General features: G+C 38.8%; 1 protein-coding gene across 2 annotated transcripts; it reads right to left on the reverse strand.

The window, feature by feature from the left end:
* Window positions 1–1367: 1367 nt before the first annotated feature.
* Window positions 1368–23959, reverse strand: ccdc6b (coiled-coil domain containing 6b). Of its 2 annotated transcripts, none has more exons than XM_015346637.2 (9): window positions 23456–23959; window positions 15715–15864; window positions 12056–12184; window positions 11276–11379; window positions 10323–10483; window positions 9305–9461; window positions 8459–8559; window positions 5889–6010; window positions 1368–4425 (listed from the first exon to the last, which is right to left on the reverse strand). In XM_015346637.2, the coding sequence occupies exons 1-9, from the start codon at window positions 23711–23713 to the stop codon at window positions 4237–4239; spliced, it is 1371 nt and encodes a 456-aa protein (XP_015202123.1). In that variant the 5' UTR covers window positions 23714–23959; the 3' UTR covers window positions 1368–4236. The 2 variants fall into 2 exon arrangements, with proteins under 2 accessions (XP_015202123.1, XP_069045065.1); XM_069188964.1 differs by lacking the exon at window positions 23456–23959 and adding an exon at window positions 22178–22231.

Below are 23959 nucleotides of genomic sequence, written 5' to 3' on the forward strand. Positions count from 1 at the left end.
TCCTGCAGCGTCTTGCGGGCTGTGCAGGCCTGGCAGTTGCCTGAGGAATACCAGAGAGGCTCTGTAGCAACTGATCACTGCTTGGGCAGGGTTAGCAGTGTTTTAGCTGTGTCCCATGTTTTCCCTCGCCAGAGTCACGGCACAATAATATTATATATCGATAAGTTGCTGGCTTGACCTTACCTTGCAAAGTTCTTATTTCTTTTAGGCAACTTTGAATTGGGCAATTGGAAACTTGTGCAATTCACTTTTTAAAAGGCAATTAAAATGCTTACCCTTCTGGAATTCATTTTCAATGCCACAGATTAGAAACCTGCATTTACACCCCCCCCCAAACTGGATTCTTACATGGATTAACTCACGTTGCTGAGCAGTAGAATAACAGCATTATAAGAACTGACACCAAGCTGTATAAGCCAAAATTCAAATTTCTAAGGAATATAAAAACAAAAGAACGCCTTTAAAGAGTTAATTTTCCTTTGGTTGAATACAATCTTAATCTTGCTCATTAAGGTTTAAATAGATTTTTTTAAGTAAACTTTAAAACCCTGTTCTTGCCCGGGTTTTGGGTGATGTGCATATGTATTAAAAAGGTTTATCGCATTAATTACTCAGGAACTTAAGCGATGAAAAAGCTTTTTATCAGCTGGATTGAACCAGTATAAACTAGGCAGACTTCAATGTGTTGCTGGCACACTAAGTGTCCTGTTAAGTGCCTGTGCCATTTGGCTATTTACATTTAAAAAACCTTTTGTGCTGTATTTAAATTGATGTATTAAAAAACAAATGTTACTTGTGTGGCGAGGAACTGATCTTCAACAAAAACATGCTTAGGAGTGAAGAGGAGTCACAATGTCTGTTTGAATACGAAAAAGAAGCATTTTGGTGGTCACAGGTCTAATGTCACTGTGAAATGCAAATGGTTTGCGTTGAATAGAAAGATTTTTGAAAGAGTTTTGAACAAAGAAAACAACCACGCATTCGCGGTTTCCTGACCACTAATACCTGACTCTAGCCACCTATAGAGATTTAACCACTCCTTTAGGGTTCTGTAAAAACATTAAAGCTGCAAATGGAAGTTTACTATTTACAAAACTGCCCTTGCCACTGATAGAGAAGACCAGAGGCAAGACAACAAGGACCCTGATAAGACCAGTAAAGCCTAAAAACATATATCCCAACAAACCCCATTTCATCTGTGCACAAATTCAGAGCATTTGTAACTACAGGCCTATCTTTGCATTCCTGAAAAGGAAATCTAGAAAGAGGGTGAATTTCACATATTTACTAACTGTGCACATGAAACTATTGTTACCAAAAGTAAATGGAGTGTTTGAAAACAGAAAGAAGCATTTAATACCAAAGACTGCTCAGAACACATATTAAGGCTTTAATTGTTTGATGTGGGGAGAAGCTAGATAATGCTTACATTTAGCCATACCACAGTGAGTTAAGGCTCAAAGGTGTTCCATCCATTTATGATCGCAGTTAAACACGAGAAAACTTTACATTCATTTGTCAACAGTCTGTTAAAGAAAAAGCAAAACTCCACCCAAAAACGCAAATCAAAAATAAACAGAAAACAAAAAAATCTAACAAAAAGGGTTTGCTAAACTTTGAAATGTGAACACCACAGAATTTCCCTGCGTTTGGTAAATGAATGCAAAAAAAAAGCACTGTTCGGCGATAATGGAGAGACTCCATTATATTTACAATTTGAAACAAAACAGTTGCCAAAGTTTTAAAACCAGAAACCTAACAAATTGTGTTCTTAGATACCCTCCACTAAAGCACATAAAAGTCACATACACAAACACTCTTTAGATGTTCGGTGTAATATTCACTCACGAACAGTCCACTCTAGGGCTTAATGCATGGGGTATTCTCTGCATTCGCACTGATAAAACTCTCTGAGCCCCATTACTAGAGCAAACTGGCTGTATATAAAAAAAAGCTGACATTTCTTTTAGGTTTAGTCAGAATAAGATTGGAATAAGTAATTTTTTCCATTGTACAGCTTTATATTAATCTTTTTCCCAAAAAAATATTTCCCCATTGTTTTACCAGTTTTCTTTGCATTTGCCATTTCTATGCAGTAGTTTTAACATCCTGATTTCCAAGTGCTTCATACCACACTTCTTTGTGACATGTTGCGTAAATGTATTTTTCTGAATCACAGAGACACAAAAGCCTATATACTGAATAAAAGCACATACCTGAACTACAAGTTAAAATACTTCAGCAGTGCTGCTGTGAAAGATGAGGCAATAACATGATCCAATCGCAAATCAGTCAAACATATTTTTGGGTTTGCAAGGTATTACAACTACTATTAGTGCTAAAAGTAGAATAAAATCATATCTACATTTTGAAGCAGCATTTTGCATGTATGCAAATGAACCATAAGGAAATGTAAGATCACCAATAGATGCTGCTGTATGCACAGCCCACCAGTTCACCAGAGGCACAGTGAACTGGCCAATTATACTGAAACCTATTAAAAGATGAAAAAAAGACTTAAAGACTAGTTGTTAACAAACAATACTATATTTGAGATTTCAGTTACTTTAAAAAGACTTCTGCAAGCTAGGCAAAGCTTTTTTTGCTGTTTAACTTCAATACTTGCTCTAATGAAGTACATTCTCTCATGCCATTATTGCAAGTAATAGTTTAATTAGCAGTATTTATGGCAAACCCTTAAGTTAATATATGGAGCTATTCTATTATGTACTCTGCAAAAATCACAGTGATAGCACTTACACAGACACTGTATATGGAATATCTGTGATGTGAAATTCAAAGCAAGAACTACATATATTGTACCAAGAGGATGTAGCTTACATCATTAAGACCCAAATGTTGTCTCACAAATACTGAATTATAGCAAACGTTCACTTAAAATTGGTTTCTGAATTACCCTGTAATGATGGAATTTTCATTAAAGGAACAAATCTGTATATATTAGTGTGCAGCTGTATGTCCAAAGGCAGACCTTGTAGTCAACAGGCAGATGAAAATTGTTTTCATGAAGCACAAGCCACAGTATAACACAGCGTCTTTTTTCTTATGAAAAAGATACTCATTATATTTACAACTGCAAAGTATAACCAACCAATTTATTACATCAGCGAAGGCAAATGATGTATTTAACAAGTCCAATGTATTTTATAAGCATCTGTTCCACTTCTAAGCTCTGCCTTGAATATTTTCCTATGATATACTGTGATGTCACATACAAGTTTTAAATTGGTGAACAAGACAAAGCACACTTCTTGTCAGCATTTTGCTCCACAGCGCCTCCAAGGTGCTCTCCTACTTAAAGTCAACATCATTAGCCCATTGAGGTGGCTCAATGTCAAGATTCAAAAAAAGTGTAAAACAGTTATTAAATAGGCAGTTTATCTGCCTTCTGACAATCAGTTTTAGCTAAAGCCAACAAAAGCATTTTAACCTGTGCTCACATTGCAAGTTTGCAAAACTTAAAGAAGAATGGTGATTTCTAAATTAGATGCATTTTGTACAGGTTTATATAATTGTCACAAGAATCTCCCAAAACACTGGTAAGATCCCATTATTCTTACTTCTTAACTACATGTTTTTTTTTCTCTGAAGTACCTTTCAACATCTTACATGTATATATTTCTTTTTCAACAGGGATAGTCCATAGGGATATGTTACAAGCACTAAAACAACCAAGCCTGAAAAAACAGGTAATTGTACATTTTAATTATCAAACAGGCACTGAGTTGTCAGTGACTTTTGTACCAGTAACAATCTGCATTTTATATTTGAAATGTAGTGCTGATTCTATAGTGATTGGAAAATTCACAATAAATAGACGCATTCTGTAAGCTAATTATATCTTCAGATGTTCGCTGGCTCTGCACTGAAAATGAAATAAGGTTCCCTTTTTAAAATCAAGCCTTAAAGCCATTTGAGATCGGCATCATGACATTTAACAATGCAGTATTATCCTAGTCCGAGTGGTAAATAATTTAGACCAAAAAGATCCAACAAAGTTCCAGTTAGCACTGACAAGAGTAGGTTGTTAGGTTTTAGTGTCGTAGAGCCACAACACTGGCTGCATTCTAAACAAACATTTACAACACAGTTAACAGTGAAGCCTAAATAATCTCAGTGCAAGTAAGTCAAATCCAAATGTCGGTCAAGCCTTTGGCTTTCAATAACCTGCTCTGTCAAGTCCACTCTTGAGGAAGCTGCTGGAGAGCACATGCACTATGGCTGTGAGGAGGGATGCACTGAATGCTGGGAAGTAGCTGCCTGGGAGGATCCAGACTGAGCCATTGGCTGAGCTGGAGGTGGTGGGGGGGGTGCAGGCTGCACCCCAGATTGCGTGTTGGGAGAGGGTGGAGGTGTAGGTCGCTTGAATTTGTCAGGACTGTTGCTTCTTCTAGGCGAAGGTCTCTGTTGGAAAAAAAAGAGGGAAGGTTATTAGTACAAAAACAAAGTGGTGCAAATGTTGCAAAATCATCCAGCGTGGTACGGTGGTCTTTATTTTGTAACATTACATTCACTGCAATAACGCAACACTATGTATTCACCACCTTGAAAATAAAATACTGAAGTCAGTGCAGTAACAAATGCAATATTCCTTCACAGCTGCATTCAAGATAATGTTTAATATGTCTTAACCTTAAAGCTATATTCAGTGACAAGAATACTCTGAATAGGATATACGTTTCAGGTATAGAAATCAGGATTTAAGGAGAAGAAAATCATAGTAAATTTAACATTTACCCTAAAACATATTTAGAAACAGCATTACAATGGATTAAAATAGTTAAGATACATCATTAAGAATAACTGCTGATTCCACTGAGAAGATACAAAGACTTACAAAGGGAAGTATTTCGAAAATTCTTCAGAAAAGGGTGGGGTTTTAAATGGACATAATTGAGAAATGACAATGGTCAACATAACCGAAAACTTCAGTTTTATGCTTAATTGTGAGAAAATAATACAATCAGTGTATGGAGTATGGGTTTAGAAGAGATAAACAGTTATTTGGTAAAACAGACAGGTTTATTAAAAGTTTCATAAGCCTTTTGATGATGTTTGTAAAAGATTTAGTGAAGCACCTCAGGGATCTAAAGTATTTGGACCACCGACTAAATCCACAGTAGTCCTTAAAGTATTCAAATTTGCAAATGAAACTAAAACAGGATGATTAGAAAAAACACCAAAGGCTTGTGAGAGTATGGAACATATTTCTGAATACGATACCCTGGTTTCTTTAAATAAATGAGATCCTTGGATTTATTAACTGCCAACTTCCAAATGGGCTAGATGAGTTAGCCTTTCTTGAGATCTCCAGAATGAACAGTGAAACAAACCAGGGGACAGATGCAGAAATGTCTTTTGGAGAAGTGCTTTTAAAACTAAGTGTAGGAGGCAATGTTATAAACACATAGTGGGAGTCTGGAAAGAGTTATCCTGCCTAAGATGCTGAAGAAGGCATCCTGGCTTTTTTCAAGCAACGGCTGGATGAGATTCTTGTATCAGTTAGCCGCCAGCAACCATACTAGTGATATGGGCAGAATGGCCTCTCGTTTGTAACCTTTACGTTCTTGAGTTCTTAAAAGCCAAGAACTCCTTTTGCTTGTAACCTCATATGACTAAAATTACCCTCTACAAAAACAGACATGCGCGTCCTTTAAAAGAAGGAAACAGTTGATACCCAGTAACAATTTATATCTTGCAGTCAGGTAAGATACATTATGTACAATACATTTCAACATATTTACTAGTGAAGGTCAGGCTTTTACAAAAATAATGTTCCAAACAACACATTTCTTTCTAGACTTTCAAACACTAAACAAAGAGAGACAAATTGTAATAGTCATTTGAACTAAATGCCAAACACTCACTGCGATGCCATGTGAAGAACCCGCATGGACATGAAGGCCTGGGGCATTGTAATAAGACATTCCAGCTCTCGTCAGTGACGCTGGTGGTGTGAATCCCACAGTATGACTTGCATATGAAAGACCTAGAACACAGGAGATGACATTTAATTGAGACTTATGAAGGACATTTACTATTTAGTACTTCTGCATCACTACATTTTTTTATATCCAATTTCTCTATGCAGTGGGCACCACACAGTCCAACAGCACTCAGATTTTTATTTATTCTTCTCATCCAATAATTATGGAACTTAAAACACAGAAACAATACAAGGCCCACAGCATCACAAATTAATATTTTAGACTTAAAGGAATCCCAACTGAAACTTCAGTTTGTATGCTGTGATATAAAATATTGAATGAATCAGATTTTGACTTTCAAACTTTAGATCAGCCTTGCATATGCTTTAGCCTTCTGAACAAAGCTCCAAAGAATGAAAAATTGAATAAATCATTTTTAACTAATGTAATTTTTGCTTCACTTGGTAAAACAAATAAGCCATTTATACCAAAGAATTTAGAAAAAGCTACACATGGCTAAACATATTCCATGAATTCCGTTTTTACTAATTAGAAAAGTAGGCCTTTTCCAAATATTAAGCAGGAAACATTAAGTTTAAACCTAGTGTATTGAATACAGTACCTTCTATAACCTCTTCGACATAACATTTGTCTGGGGTCATTTTAATAGTATTCCTTCTATAATTTCTATAATAGCACCAATATAGCACAAACATCCTTCTCACATTTTGTTACTCTTCATCATGTTAATCAACACTTACTTTTCAATAATAATGAACATCTGACACTGTGTAATTTACAGAGGTGTTCAATCTTGCTGGAAATATGGTCACCAAATGAATACAAATATAGAAACATGGCAATTTCAGGCCCGCAGAATCACATTTTGGGCAGTGAGACACTAGTAATATGATATGCAATTGCAGCGTACTTAAATTGCAAAGCCTTTCATATCTCCCAGGTGCAGAGGAAATTTATTCAATCCATCCTGGTCAAACACACATTTGTACACTGGTAAAAACGGAACACTTTAAAATCACAATTTTTCAAATATCTAAAAACATCAGGAAGCAGATTTTGATTTACCAGCTGCAATTTCAGTAATGAAAAGGAAACAAAGGAAAAATGTCTTCTCAGAGCACTACATCGTCACATGACCATGCTTAATTGCTTGAAACGGAATGAGATTCCTCATTCATGTGTGACTTGTCAGACAAAATTCAGTTCTGTAATCACACACTGATAATCAGGGTCCTCTGTATTTTTTGTTTCTACAGCAATTTTGCTTAAAACTGCAAGTCTCTAGTCCAAGCTCAAAGGTTATTACCACCTTCACCCCAGATATTCAAAGGAAATGCAGAACTATGGCAGTGCACTTCATTTTCTAACAAAGTTCATTGCTATTTCAATCTCTAGTTAGCATCAATTCTGCTTCTCAGTAGGAAAAGAAGACACATCAAATGGTTAGCTCACAATTTGCAAAGCTAATAAAAGTCTTAAAGTTATGCTTTTTTGCGACACGGTAGTAATTCTGAACACATAATACTTTGTATTCCACCTCTTGGTTAATAGCTATTGCATGGTTTCTTTTTCTGAAGGAAAGTTTTGAAGGTCCCAGATGGCTTGAGTCCATTACAAATACAGCAGATATTCAACCTTGTTTGTCACTGCCGATGCCAAGAGTCTTGTGATGCTTACAGACATGATTAATGCTTTGTGAAAACACATTACAGTAAAAACCTGCTCTTTAATTTGCAGTTGACTTGTGCACGATAGGCTTTAATTCAGCAAATTCAGTGCCCCTGTTCTGTCCAACTCCAATGACTCCGAGTGCCATCATGAACTGTCAACAGCTCTATACTACAAGTATTATTGATATAAATCCTGCCACCTCTGTGCTGTTCTGCATTGCAGGATGGCCTGTCCATGGCCTTTACACACAAACCCACTTACTATGAGAGACAACACAGATTACAGAAATGTCAAATTAGCGGAAACACCTCAAGTGAGAACTGTTAAAACCTATGGAGTGGTAAGGCAAGCACCACGTGACCTAAACTGTATTTCCATAGTACACCAAAAACAAAGGTATAAGCATGGAAATATTCCCTATTAAAAACAGTAGTTCAGGTGAGCTCTTATTCCAAACTCATTGCTCATCTGTTCAAGGTTAAGGCAGACTTAATTAATACTGACAGGCAGCATTTACATAGCTCAGAATTTTTACATCTGAGAAGCGGAAAAGAAACAAATGCTATCATAACATTTTTTCCTGAAGTTCAACCTGGTTCCAATAAAATCAAGTTAAGAGTAGCAAATGGGTAAGAATTACCAAAATGACAATCATATCAGTCTTATTTCTGCCACGCTTATGTGTCCCCTAAGTCTCAAAGGTGGTCTTTATGGATGGAATTTCCAGTACAAACTGCATTAAAATGACTGGATCAGGCACATCCAACCCAAATGGCAGGCTGAAGATAAGGGATCTCTTGATTAAAATGTATACGTACCAGGTGATATTGGTCTGCTTGAACTTGGAGATGGTGTGTAAGGAATTGGACTTGACACAGTGCGGGGACGAAGTCCTTGTGCAGACATCTCATTGAAATATCTGGAGGAGAAGAATAAATGTTTATTCAGGGCCTTTAAAAAGCATATGACACAAAGTCATGGGAATTAAAAAGCCAAGAATAAAACTAATCCTGGACATATTGTAACTTAAGTATAGTATTATAGACTCCTGTGGACAGGGTATTACAGGATTCCTTGAGCGAATAAATGCCTCAATCTGTTTTTTAGCTCAGACCATACAGGATTCGCCTGACAGTACTATTCAGAATCTGAAATTAAGGATGTTACATTAAAAAATACTATTCTTCACGGGAAAATCCAAATACGCTTGTTCTCTTTTGCTCTTCGTTAAAACAATTTCATTTAACTGTGTCTAAAAATTTTTTGTTTCATGTAAATTTCACATTTTGTGTAAATACTAGAATTTTAGCACAACCTGGATTTTGCACAAAATCTATGCTACTTACCCTTCCAGGAAACAGCATTTACACCGATGATTGCTATAACAATACCGAACTGCGTTGAAAACAATGAATTACTTATTGCAAATTCAGACCGTCCAGTTGCGTGTTGGCCAAATCGTGGGCTGTCCTGAAATGAGTTTTTTGGGTTTGGGGGGAGTGTAAGGCAATTTGTCCAATCAAACAAACACCAATGCAGGTACACTGTCTCCACGATGCACTTGCACTGGCTCTCAAGTTGATTGAAAAACGAGCCAATCTTCCTTTCAATGGAAGGTGGCCCTGTAACCCCAGCAGTCAGGAGATTAAAGCAGAGCCCCGTACCTCTCGTCGTCCATCTCCAGACTGGACTCGCTCTCGGACAGCTGTCGGCAGAGGGCCTCTCGCCGCTCCATCTCCCGCTGCAGCTTCCTCTGAAGCCTGATGTTCTCCTCCCGCATGTGTCGCTCCTCTTCGATATACTGGGCCATCTTCTCGGTGTCTGAAACGAGCAGCCCGCTGCATCACGTACGCATGCCTGGAAGCGCAGCTCTGCCACAATCACTGACCGTTCTGTTCGGCAAATGTCTGCCATCCCTCGTGGGACAACACAAGATGGATTGCCATCATTTATTGATTGGTTCAACACTTATTGAACTCTTGTCTCATGATGCAAAATGTTGCAGGCTGGGAAACACCATAGTACTGTGATAGCACTCCCTCTAGTGGTCAAAGGGCCACACTCCAGTGCAAATGTAGCCTTGCCTGGAGATCAAGTATGAATAGTTAGCCATGCGAACTCTCAGTAAGATTTATGTCAGGGATTTCCAACCTTTGTCCTGGAAAGCTCCAGAACAGCAAGGTGTAGATAACCTCTAAATCATCAATTTGTAAATAGCAGCAACTACTTAAAAGTAATGATTTCAATAGATTAAAAGGGATTGGGGCTCTCATGGACCAGGGTGCAACAACCCTGATTAAGAAACAAACCAGACATGATCTACCTACATAATGAATTCTGTTTCTTTGAACTATATATTCAATATTTTATTAAGAACTACTGTTGTAATGGGAAATGTTAAATACTTGAAGGACATTCACATTAAACACCACTTATCATTTATCTGTATTCTTTGACACTTGCTACATTGCACTATTTTTATCTTTCATCAATGAAATGTTAAAGACTTAAGCTATGTATGGTTGTTACCTACAAAAACAGTCACATTTGAATTTTTGTCTATAATGTCTACAATTATATTTAAAAATACTGAAAATGTACTTGGAAATGTACTTGGAAAGGCAAACTAAGGATTAATTCAGCGAACTCCCTTCAAATCAAAAGTTTATTTTCCCCACGTACGTTGTAACTGAGCAGTTCGGAGTTGTTTCTTTAGCCTCTCTACTTCATTCTTTAAAAACCTGATGTGTCGCATCATGTTTTCTGGTGAGTCAATCTCCATTGATATGTCTCTGGGCGATGGTGGGGCAGACACAGGCTGATCTAGTTTCTCCTGCAGGATCCTGCAGTTGAAAAGAAATACATGTAAGACCTTTCTGTATCCACCTGCAGAGAACAAACGCTGCCACAGATCACCTCTACTTACATGGCCAGAGGGGGGCATATATCGGAAAAAATTAAAAATGACACTATATAGCTTCAGAATTCCCCTCAGGATTTGCTTAAGAAGCAAAGAGGAATATTTCCTGAGCTGACATATTACTGATTGATCCCATGTAACAAAGTACGGAACGTTAAGTCGTTAAAAGTTAGTAAAGCAAAAAAAAATTGCTTTCCCTTTGACTATAAACAAAATGGATAAAAAACCACTCGATTTAACTACCAATAACTTTTTGGAAAATAAATCTCACTGAAGGAAACAAAACATACCCAACCCCACAAACTTCTTGCCCAAGTTACTAGTAGTTTTAAGAAACAAGGGAAAACGTAAATCTAAATACATAAGACAGGATGGTTCATAGCTTGAAATTAGCAGATGGAAAGATGTGACATTTTTCTAGTTTAAAAAGGGAGGGTTATATTGCCACAGAACAATAATGTTGCTAGTGTGGCTTTAAGCTTATGTTGACATACAGCATGTATTCAAATTAACTTGAAAAATAGGTGCAGACATGCATAAAACAGGTTAAACATTTAAGATAATTTAAAAACAACTACATCAAATTAAGCAAGATTCAACAGTCCGTTATAATAAAACACAGGAAAGATACTGACATTTGTTCTGCTGCAAGATAACCAAGGAGCCTGCAAAATCTAAAGTGCCTCTTACATTTCATTATTTAATGGGAACTGACCTTTTCTCCGCTTCAAGCTTATCCATCCGTTTCCAGAGACGATTAACTAATGCTTCCTGCTCTTGCTCCAATGTATTTTCAAGGTCAATCTTCTCACGCCTTAGCTAGAAGAACAAAATTTTACAAAGTAATTTCCAAATATCGTGAATTGAATAATTAAACGTTTGTATTATAAAATATAGTGTCTAACCCTGGTCTTGGTGGGCTCTCTAAATGACCTGAACTTATTAGAAACTATTCCCCAGGTACAGCTGCTTTTAAGAAACTTTGAAAACCTACAGGCCTGCTGGCATTCTAACAGCTGAAAGACACCCTGCAGTAGAGGACCTTTAAACTCTTCAGCATAAAAAACCAAATACAATTAAACAGTTCCAATATATATAAAAAATGTTTTCAGAATACAAACAAAACTGATCTTCAGGAATTTCAAACACCAAGGGGTAATAGATCATTCTTATTTGACATACATGTGATTTATGATTGCAAAAAACATTCGGTCATTATTCTTAAAAGTACAGTTTGTAAAGTTATCATGTTAAAACTAAAACAGTTTGGGCCATAATCATTTAGCTACAAATCTTGACATTCAATTATTTTCTCAAAATGAGCTGAAAAATTGTAAAATCTATAGGTACAGAACTGTTAAGACCATCCTTAATTAGAAATGTTGTTTTCAGGACCATTTAAAAAAAATAGCCGACTAAACATTAAAATTAATTTAATTAATTTGGTTTCTTTACTAATGTATTTGATCTGCTTTGCATTATGCAACACTCCTACCTGTTCCAGCGTGAGCTGCTTTGATATAGTGTCATTCTCCAGTTTTTTAATTTTCTTCATTAATTTGTTCACTTGGAACTCCTGTTCCTGCTCTAAGTGCTGTTCGAGTTCGGCTTTTTCGTGTTGCAGCTATGGAAAAAAGGTAAAAGGTTCACACACTTAAGAACAATCTAACTAAATGTCACCATGTTGAAATTGCTAGTACGAATTTGAAGTAATAGAAATTCACTAAGGGAAGGCTAAATGTCAAAACAGAAATTTTATTTGCATTGGATACTCTACATTAATACGTAGATCTTAGAAAAAAATTACGTTTAAACTAAATTTATTAATAATCAAGAGTGCTCGTAAGACACCATTGAGGACAAGGAGAAGCACAGATATTCTGCTCATGAAAACAGATCTATAACTAATTAGGTTAACCTTTCTAACTGACCCTGTGAAACATGCACATTCCTCCCATGAGCGATGTGACCTACAAGCACAAAGATTATGGTTAATGAAGAGTGTTTTCTTATTTACTCAAGACCTCCTGCCTGAGCAAGCAGTAGTATTGCCAGGCTCCACTGAGGCATGAATGTGTTTCCAAATACAGTGCCCATATTTATATTGGACTTTTTAGGCTGTAATCACTTTTATTCCGCTCTCTAATCCTAGGGTGGGGAACCTTGGGCGCCAGACTGTTGCAGAAATTATTCCAGCCCACAGAGAAAACTTCTAAAAATACACAGACTATTAACTTTTTTAATAAAAGAGCATCATCATTAAATTCAGATACATTGATGTGTTGCAGGGCAATGTTGGCATGGCAACCAGTGACCATTTCTCGACTCCCATATGCGTGATGTCATTTCCTCCTAATTGAACATTGGCTGCATCTCATTCATTGTCGGCTACTATACACTGACAATGCAGTTTGTGTGAATATGGAAAGGTGTGCCAACTGTCCAGTTCCTTTTCACATTGGGCAACATCAGCAAAAATAAGTAGATGTGGAGTGCTGTGTTTTTAATGAAAAAAGGACAGTTTGTTGTGTTAAGGTGAAATGTAAGCCAGTTTGCCTGATTTATGGAGAAGTGATTTGTCACTAAAAAACAAACTATAAAACTAAAAACAGTGCATATTAAATATGAAGATCTCCATGAAAGTTTAAGCACTTAAATACTTAAAGTTAATGGACAGTTATGCAAGCCAGTTATACAGTGAGTGAACTTAACGCAATAAAACCTTCACCTCCTCCAGAATTTGAACTTATCTTCTTGTCACCCACAGCTTCTTGAATTATATGAAAGTGTGAGTTTCTCTCACCAGACAGCCTCAGATCAAATTAACACAATGGCTCAGGAAACTGAAATGTCTCTAAAAGATTCTGCGGCTGATTTTGAGCTCTACTCTCGAGACTGCTCAGGTGGCTACTTTTCTGTGTGGACTTACATGTGACTACAAGATTTAAGAGGCTGTGTTATAACACCAATGCAAGCAGCAAAAGAAGATATTTTATAGAAGGTTATGTCATCAGCAAAAGTCTGTTAATAATGGAGTTGTCTTACTAATGATAGTGTCCCAGCTGCGGTTGTATCTCAGAGGAGATTAGTTACTGTAGTCAAGAAGAAACATCTCAGCCTTGATCCAAGTAAGTCATTGCCTTATTTATCAAAATCTGTGTGACTGAGCAACACAATGTTGACAGCTGTAGCCAGAATTCATTATAAGCAGAGGATCAAACAGCCTCCAAGCTAAAGAGCTACAGAAAAACCTTGAATCAGAAGCCCAGCAATTTACTTTTCTATTGTGAAATGCGACGGCTGAGCCAAGGGAACATGCCGATGGGCCGCAATGAAGCTTTTCAACACGATTTCCCTTCGCTGTCTTGTGGAGCTGAGGGTCCCCATGTGGCTGTGTGACCTGCTCCAGGCATTCATCGCCAACATAACTACTTACCCGGCAGTCCGTAAGGGAATAAAAGGGCTGGTTCCAAATCCATGTTAAAGCTGTGGCAAATGCAACTAGACAATGTCAACTCAGTTGGCGTCCCTTCCAACCCTTCTGGAACAAAACCAGTGTGTACACAAAGTACACCAGGGAGTGCGCACATTTGCTGCAGAAATCCAGCGAGCTTTTCAAGGTGCCAGAATGAAAGAACTGGAATTAAACATTTTTGCCACACCCTTCACAGCTGGAACAATCAATGTACCTAAAAACATCCAGCTTAAAGCCGTAAGGATACCAACCTGCCTGTGCTGGAAATCTACACACTATAGAGGTGCCGGTGAATTTCTAAACCTGAGACGGGGTGTTCAAAACTGCATCCCCGAAAGGATCAACCTACTGCTGCGAGCAGCTGTTTTCAAGGCTTGCTTCTGTGAAGAACCAAGTGCGCGTCATGTTAACAGACATGTTGGAAAGTCACCCATGTAAGCGGGAAAACCAGCTGTGCAGCAGTAACAACTCAAGTAGTACGAGAAGGTATAACCTATCACGCTAAAAACAGACGGGCTTAATGTTACATGCCTCACTCTACGTTCATATACGTTTTATACGTTCTATTTCTTTGGCCTGAGATTGTTCTGTTTGTGAGCCGCTGTCCTGTGGTAGAAAAATTCCAACAGTATAATAACTGGAATGTAGGGCTCTTCATGCAAAATGAATATGCAGTCACTGCGACATTAAAATCAAAACACTGTTTATGTCTTGTGCAGAATACATTGAATGCAATCTTTTACCTCCGTTTTATTTCAACAGTGCTGAATTATAATAAATGTTCACGTGTTTCTTTGTCGAACCTTAAATTCCATTGTTGGAAATTTTTCAGCAATCTCAGTAAAAACCGTGAAGATGGCAGATCAGAGAAATGCAAAATGGACTCCTTCCTTTACTCTTGAAGTAAAGCTTGTAATACCTTCTACACAACTAAGTCCAGTTCAGATTAAAACAGAGGTCAGAGACATTTTTGGGGGCAGAGTTCAATGTCTACTTTGAAGATGCTGGCACGCTTGTCAAAGAAGATAGGAGCACCAAACTAAATGGGTTAGCATTTCAGACAGATGTAGCAGCTGAAACAAAGATGATCATCAGCACAAATGCCCTGCATTCACAGGCATAAAACTGCACACTAAATACTAAGACAATTCATATATAAATCTACAAATGCTGAATGGCACAGTGTACAGTGTCTTAAAAACCTACATACAATGGCATTAAATGTAATAGCCTACATTTAATGCAATTCCAAATTAAAAAGGATTTCAACAATTGTCAATCTTTTGTATAACGTGCTTTTGCGCAGTCAAAAACGCCAGACAGTTCATACGGCTGGGCTGCTGTCCCACTGACAAGCACAATGAACATCAGTGTGGTACAGCAAATACTCCACTGAAAGAAATTATACTCATCACACATACCACAACCCTTAAATTGTTTCAGAGAACAATGTCACACAGCAGAGAATATCTAAACTGGACAATTTTCACACTATAATTACTAATTTAGCTAAATATTAACTAGCAACAAACAAATGCTAGAGATGCCTGTGCTTTTCAAATTGGAGATATCTGTCTTAATTTAATATTACCAGCTGAAGACAGGGTGACTTCTCACTTTGTAAGTGATAGCAATGAAGACTACGCACTTGATTCCAATGATTCTGATCAGGAATTTACCTGCATGAGTTTTCGTGAAAGTTCATTTGTGAGGAATTCTTCTTCTTTTTCATAATTGACAGCAAGGGTCTCTTTTTCTTTCTGCAGTGCCTGGATCTTTTTGAATAGGGTGTTGCTAATGAACTCCTCCTCTTGTTCTGCTCTCGCTTGCTGCAAATGGAAACAGAAAGAATATGTCAAGTGAACAGCATCAAGAATGGGCTTTCAACACAAGTCTTCCTCATCAATTCTCCAATATAACCTATTCCTTTACCACATTAAATACAAACTAAACTAGAAAATGTGAAACACTGACAATTCAAATCTTCCCCAGATCTCGGCTTCAGTTTATACATAAGTGTATTTCTTATAAACTAAACATATAGTTTGCTGTCCCTTCACTCATCAATGTTTGTGTACAAAATATAAGCACCTCTTTTGATATTACATTTTATTCAGAAATCATATTGATCAATGGTTTTCAATGAAATAACCTAATTTAGTGATGGCATTTAAAAATGCCAAATACCATTAATTTTCGAGAAACAGAGCTTGCAGGCCTTTCTGTTAACTGTTTGTGGCCTGTAAAGCCACAAGCCTAGCTTGGCAGCTACTTAATGTAACATTCTTTCGCTTATGCATCTGAATGCATGGAAAGACTCACTCTGCTCCTAATTAGGGTGACATAATTTTACTTGAAAGGCCAAACATTTAAGACTAAATAATTTTCATAGGTATCAGGCTAGAGCTTTTACTTAGTATTCCTTTTTGCTAGTGAGAATTCATAAATTATTGGCAAACTTTTTTTTGCTTGGACAGAATGCCGTCAAATGTTGAAAAGAACGGACAGTCTACAAAACACGTTGGCTAATTCTCTCACAAAAACATGTCTGTCTAGAAACCTTGACTGCAAAATAAATAAAAAGTGAAACCTATTTTGCTTTGTGGTCTCTTCTGAAGAGGAAGTGGCCTACAAAGAATTTAAATGATCGATGAGCATAGAAATTCCTCCTGATAATCACTTTACCGAAATTGTACCATCTGCCTCAGGTGAAGTTTAAACAATAACTAATTAGCTTCTTAAAACTACATGAGAGCTCTGCAACAGTCTTCATTAGATTTCTTACTTCATTATGCCCTATGGCAGGTGAATATAAATATTGTGTAAATAAGCACTGTCTCTCATAGTAAAACCAGATGTAAAGATGCCGTAAAGAAAAGTAATCTTTAAAAAGCTGCTGCATGTGAAGCCTAAAGTCAAAGATATAAGCAGTAAAGGAAGTCAACCTGTGTCATAACGTATTCAGTATCTACACTTTCAAGACATTAAAAATGAGAACAGAACCCTGAGAGGCACATGTATAAAACAGATAGCATTCTGTACACAGCTTGTCTTAGGGTTGTCCAAAAACTACATTTTTATATAACAGGGATTTTTTAGCATCTGTTTAACCTGCATTCACAGAATTCAATTTGAAAGCTGCGAATAAGTTTTCAGCAGGCAGAACACCTTATTAATTTCCTCACATTGCAAGAACTAACAGTGAAACATGTTGTTCCATGTCCAACCAAGCATAACAGACTTCCTTTAGCCTCAAGAGTTTGATTTTGCGAGTTCTGTGGGGGAAAAATAGGTCAGGTATGAAAAAAGGCCAAATATTTGCTTCCTTCTGTAAACGTGTGGTCCTACTTTAAATGCATCTCATTTTGGGGATCTCAGAACCAATATGGAGAATGTCTGCAGTCCAATAAATGATTCTACAGAGGTAATTCTATGGCCTTTGTACAAACTGTGCACCATCACTTATTTCTGTGTACTGGGGGCCTTAAAATGGAAACATTAAATTCCTGAGATTTCTGAAGTAGAACAGGTCAGCTTATTACTTTCAAATTGCTTCAATAATTTGACTCAATCATAAGTCAAGTGACTTTCTCGATGCAGCCCTGCTATGGTCTATTTTACCATCAGATTTAAATCACCCCACAAAATACGAGAGTGAAGGGCTAGAAAAAGAGAGTGAAAGCTGAAACTCCAAGTGGAACAGGCGTTAAAGTGACCTTTTGTGAGCTTGTAGATAAGGACTGAAGGACTTGAGCTAAGATTAACTTGGTAATCTCTCTTCTTCATTGTTCAATAAATGTACAAAAATACACACATGCCCTTACTTTGATTTGGCTTCTATTGTAACAGTTGATTTTTAAACTAAGGCCAGCCATGAAACATAAAACTATATAAAACGAAAAGGTTTGTAATGGGACTACTGAGGTACTGTCAATCTCTGTTATCGTGAATTGTTGTCATAACTAATAATGGATTTTTATAAAGATTCAAAACAAGCCATTGTCTCTGTCTCTGCCAGTGCTCATCACCAAACCAATAACATCCTCCACTCAATGTCCTGAATTTCCTCAGACCTTATCTGGCCTTGTTTCGTCTGACTTATATCTTCTAATACACAAAGTATTGTCAGTAGCTCTGGTTTAGTCAAACCGCTTTCAGCTCTTTTCAGAGATCCTGCCAGAGCACAAAAAAACACTGACACTAAAAGACAAGTAGATGAAATTGGTCTGTGCAATTAAATCTGTGAATTTAAAAAGGAATGGATGTGTGTTGATGCATGACCACAACAGTGACAGGATAGGGAATGTAGCATCTGCTGAAATCACTTTTTGGTCTCTTGGTAGATGACGCAAGATGCAAGTTAGCATTTGCACATCACCTGTAAAGGGAGCTTAAATAGGTAAAAAAAATTAACCAGGTTTGGAACTCATAAGACAACAGTATAACAGAACCGAGCATTCAATCAAACAGCAAAAGGCAGAGGTCCCCATCACGGTTAGTAGTTGCCTAAAGGGGATATCATAAATATAAAGTATCAGATCAGATCAGATGCCATCCAGCAGGACGTACAGGCAATCAGAAGAGAATGAGGGTTATGTGGGGACACACATCAGAAGCTAGGGTCGCGCACAGCGAATATGACAAGCTGGCGAGCCATGGAAAAGCTCTGGCATGTAGCAGAAAATTCTGGCACTAGATATCCTCAGGAATACCAAATTGCACACTCAGGATGTACGGCTCCGCTTTTAAACAATAGAATCAATGCAGGAACGCATTACTCAATGAGAAGTTCCAGCAGGGAAAATGCTTTTATCCCCCCCTCAATGCCACCATTTAAATGGACTACCGGGGAAGAGCTGGATAAATGAACTGGATAAATGACCTAATGCTTGAAATACATGAGTGTTCAATCCAGTTGTAGCCTTGAACTATGACAAACACTATCTTGTAACTCTGGGTGTTCCTCCCCACCCCCTTTTACAAACCGTAAGAAAAATCAAGCTCTTCACTGTATTACACTTGATTACCCACACAGCACAAAAGCACCAACTGCGTCATTTTACCTCAGGTGCAACACACTTGAATTGAATTATATTTTTGATCTTGGAGCCAAATCTTGAGCACCACCCAAAAAAAAAGGAGAAAAACACAGCCTTTCAAACAGACGTAGCAAGAAAGAGAACGCAAAAATTCTTCAGCACTGCCTGATACCTTCCCTTTGTAATCTCTGGTATAGACATCTCATGCAGCTTGAATTGCCCACTTTAAACTCAAATTACTAATAGGCAGAGGAGCAGAATCATATATGGACTAATGCAGTACATTACATTTCCTAGGTAAAAAAATTGAAAATCGTGAACGAGGGAGCAATCTGAAGCTTTAGCTTCGTTTCCCACAGCAGCTGTTTCATATCTGAGGAAACAATCTTAACCTGGATGACCTTTTCCATTTTTGCAATCCCTAGTTCTTTACTGCCTCAAATAAAACCACTTGCTTCATGATGCCCCACCCAGAGGTGCACCATCAGAAGTGCATGCCCACACCTGCCTGAAGAGAAACCCACTGTGCCTTTAGACACACATATCAGGTGGAAGAGAGTTAAAAGTTACTGCCAGCAAAATCAATTCAAGTAGGTAGTTGCGTCACCATGCGTAGGCTGCAAAGGAACAAGTAAAGGTTTATTCCATGCTGAAAAGAGAAGAGGAAACAACGTTTTGGCTGCGGAGCCTTCTTTGGGTGTGAGCAATAATAAACAATAGAATCAATGGCACAACTGAAGAAGGCTCCACAGCCAAACGCAGTCGAAATGTTGTTTCTCTTTTCTTCTCTTTTCAGCATGCAATAAACAACATTAATATTCTATTACTGAGAGCCATCTATTATATACTGACTCAAACACCACTTTCGCTTGTTCTAGGAACAGCTGCAGCTTTCTAAAGTGAACCCCATAAATTAACATACATTTTGAAATTTACAGTCACATTAAAAGAAGTGCATTTCTTGAGCACACACTAATTTGAGGCACAGACCTTTTCCTATCAAATACTGGCAGCAACAACACATTAGGAATATAATCACTAAAAACAACAAAAGTGAGGCATGGTCAATTCTGAACATAGAAAATTACACTCCATTAAATTAATAGAGACAATGACGCACAATAATAAAGAATGAAAGTCTAGTTTCCTGTAACTCAGTATGAGAAATGTGAAAGAAAGAAGGTTACTGCTGCCCCATAAAATGACCAGCTGCTACTCAAATAGCAGAACACTGGCCAGTGTACGTATTCCATTTCCAGACCAGGGAACACGATCTGGACACACACATTAGCGTGACTTTCATCATCAGAGGGAGAGAAAATGGCTCTTTAAACCCTGCCGTTTCTCCTCTATAGGAACAAATACGCACAGGAATAGGAGGCTATTCAAACCAGAAGTGCAATCGTGAATTAAAAGTGACCAGGCCGATAACTGCTGCCTTCTGCCTGTTGCTTCCCAGGATGGGCCCTGGCTTCCCTGCGACCCTGAATTGGAGGCAGCAGTTTGAAAATGAATGGATGAATAGACCTACAATAAAGCCTACAAAATTAAAAGGGCAAAAACACCGACCACTTCCTTCACTTAAGTAAACTGTTTGAGAAAATCACTCAACCAAGGGTATTTTTATTTAGTTATATGAGGCCACTTAAAAAGACAATGCAAATATTCAGCAAACAACTGCACTACTGCTAAACAGAAGTGTAGTACCATAAAGAGTGCATGTAGAAGTATGTATTTTCCTTTCATGTTACCTGTTGACACGTCTACTATATTCCCTGAAGAATTCATAAATGCACAAAAACCTGGAATATAAAACCATAACTTCAAATGTGTACAATGAACAAGCACAAAGCAATTTCCCGACATTATGACACATTATTTTTACACATTGGTCTAAACACCTTTCGGTACAGTAACGACATGTCGCTAACTCTTGCTGGACAAAAACATCAGAATTTAAAGGGATGGTGACTGAGTAAAAACCTGAATACCACTGGAACATAAGATAAGATAAGATCACTTTATTAGCCATATACAATTTCTTACATTAGGAATTCGTCTTTTTCCCCGCATAATCTGCAGGATTTGAACCGGCAACCTTCCAGCCACGGGCGCAAATCCTTAGCCACAGAGCCACCGCTCCGCCCATAGTTGCATCATACTTACCAAACTCAGTAACCTAGAATTCTCCTGTTATAAATAGTTTGGCCACTGTCCTTGATCTTTTGTATTACTACTGATTATGATGAATTAACAGTATGCATTTGCAGTTCACATGCTTGCACAACCCATTGTTGAGGTAAAACATAGGTTATCTTACACCTGCCTTGGTTCTAACTCGTCATGTGGTTACCAAAAATTGCCATGTCACAAAGCAGGAATCAAAGCAGATGTACAAGGACCTACATTACACGACAGAAAACACTTAACTACCCAGATTCCTCACTTGTGTTCAAAAAGCAAGAAGTGGCTCTGGCTTTAAGGAATGAGGTAGCACTCACTGAACTCAAAAGGCCACATGCACTATGCTTCATTCACCATCAGAAAGCAGAAGGTAGCTGTATTTTTGGACCAGCGTGTTACTGATTAACCGTACTGCACTGAAGTAAAACCATAATCGGGTCAAACAAAACAAATGTTTTCAAACTACTTTAACAAGGGTCTGAGCCTGAGGTCCAAAACATTACCTACTCATTCAACATTCTTCAAGACTCAGGTGTACAGGAAATGTCACCATGTCCACGTTTGCTCTTATTATAACCTGACATTAAACATTAAGTCAAAACTACACGCCAACTGTGAAAACTCCAGCTGAATCCAAACCACAAAACACAATGGCGTCAATTAGCTCACTTCCTGATACCAACTGCATTATAAACAGATGGAAAATTTAAGAGACAAGAAGCAACGGCTGCATGAAAAAGAAACTTCGGAAGCACCTTTCTCTTCACGGTACACCTCGGGCTCGATAAGAGATCGGCCCCTAAATGAAGGCACCGATATCAAGCTGGCTTTAAAATATCACAGTGAGAAGTTAACAAGATAACTGCAAGAAAGAATGAACGCCGGCAAGCGTGAACGGCCGGAGCAAGTATAAACTAACCTCACGGGTGGCACTGTGAAAATTACACAGCACGTTCATACATTACGCCGGATTTCGACAGCAGTCACTCTCGGCACAGGGCTGTCAACCGCCCACCAAGACACAACGTGCTGCAGTCCCCACCCAAACACGACCATGAAAGAGACATCCACATGGCAACGGGCTAACCCGCAAACTACACGTACGGTTTCCTGTGCCGGGGCATCTGAAAGTACAGACACGTAGATACACCGCCAGAAAGGAACAAGGCGTTAAAAAGTACAGAAATGTGTTTAAAAGTAGACGGCGTATAGACACGAGATGCTCTCGCACATATGCACACCTAACCGACAACCATTTTGCTGTGATTCTGTCTCTCGTAGAAACAATTATTCCGATTCCCATCACTGCCATGTCCGGCACAACTCCAGTCGGACGAAGAGAAGAATGATCCAGTAAAAAAATAAAACTTGAGCAATGACTGGCCTCGCTTTATGCCTCAATAAATGACTCGATGAACTCCTTTTGTAAAAAAAAAAAAGGTCCGGATCTGAAAGGCCACTAGGAACGGCATGCAGCGTTTTCAACCAAAATAAAGTACACCGCTTTACATAATTAGCATTTAAGCGAACATTTCTCAGCTACAAGATCCACGCTTTTATTTTAACAGTGCTCAAATCCCCGCTAAAGCACACAATGCCATGCTTATGGCGTTTCGTCTATTAACAGCAGAACAAATAAAGAGGAAACCAGGAGGCCCGACTATTTCTACTTGCCCAGGGATTTTTACTGTTTGAAGGGTCGGGGACGACAGCGCTGTGCTACACACAAGGGCAGTTCAACACGGCCGGGGCTCCACTTCGCTCAGGGATGAGACCCCTCGGATGCTCCCCTCACCCCTGTTCAAGCCCAGGCTCGGACAGCGGCGGCCTCGCTAGAGCCCCCGAGAAACACAGAAATGTCCCCTTACAGACACAGTCCGCGATTCCGTTTTTAAGTTACGGTACCGTGAACGTTGCTGTGTGATTTCTGCCTTCCAGAGAGGCTAAAAAAGGAGTATTCAGCGCGGGGGGGAGGGTCGAGAGACCAGGCCTTGAACGATACATTCTCGTGAAAAAATGGGGCGAAACAGGAGTTCACAGGCAGACAACCAAGAGTCTTACTACTCTCGTTTTAAAGATGGATACTTAACGAAGCTCGGCTGGGGATTAACGCAGTACACCCGCCGTGTGCCGCATTTTAGCGACCATGATGTGTCCGCACGCCTGATCCCCCGCACACAGCCCCGCTGCTACTCACAATGGTGACGCTGGCTTTACGCAGGTCCCGGTTCTCCTCCTGCAGCGCCTTGCACTTGAGTTTGTACGTTTCCAGCTCGATCTTCAGCACTTTGTTCTCCTGCTGCAGGGACGCCAGCCGGTTCGTCAGCTCCTCCAGACGGAACGGGGAGATGACGATGCCCGGCTTGCTGGAAGACGAGGAAGAAGTAGAAGACGGCGGGGCGGCCGAGCTGCTGCCCGCTCCATCGGTGTCGCTCTCGCTTGCGCTGTCCGCCATGTTCGCCGAGCGAGTGAGAGGGGCAGCTGCGTTTCAAGCTGGGCGGAGTGCCGGGAGAAGCCTGGAACGGCGCGCAGGGCGACCCCTCCCGCTCGTAGGTGGAACTGCGACCCCGCGCAAGAGCGACGACACAGGCGAAGAGGTACGGCGAGAGAAACTGAGCTCCTTTTCTTCGATGTTTGATGTTCTACGATTGATATTCTAATGACGAAAATGATTATGAAGATACCAGGCACTCTTATGCCC

This window comes from Lepisosteus oculatus, chromosome 4, assembly GCF_040954835.1.
Source record: "Lepisosteus oculatus isolate fLepOcu1 chromosome 4, fLepOcu1.hap2, whole genome shotgun sequence".
Lineage (NCBI taxonomy): Eukaryota > Metazoa > Chordata > Actinopteri > Semionotiformes > Lepisosteidae > Lepisosteus > Lepisosteus oculatus.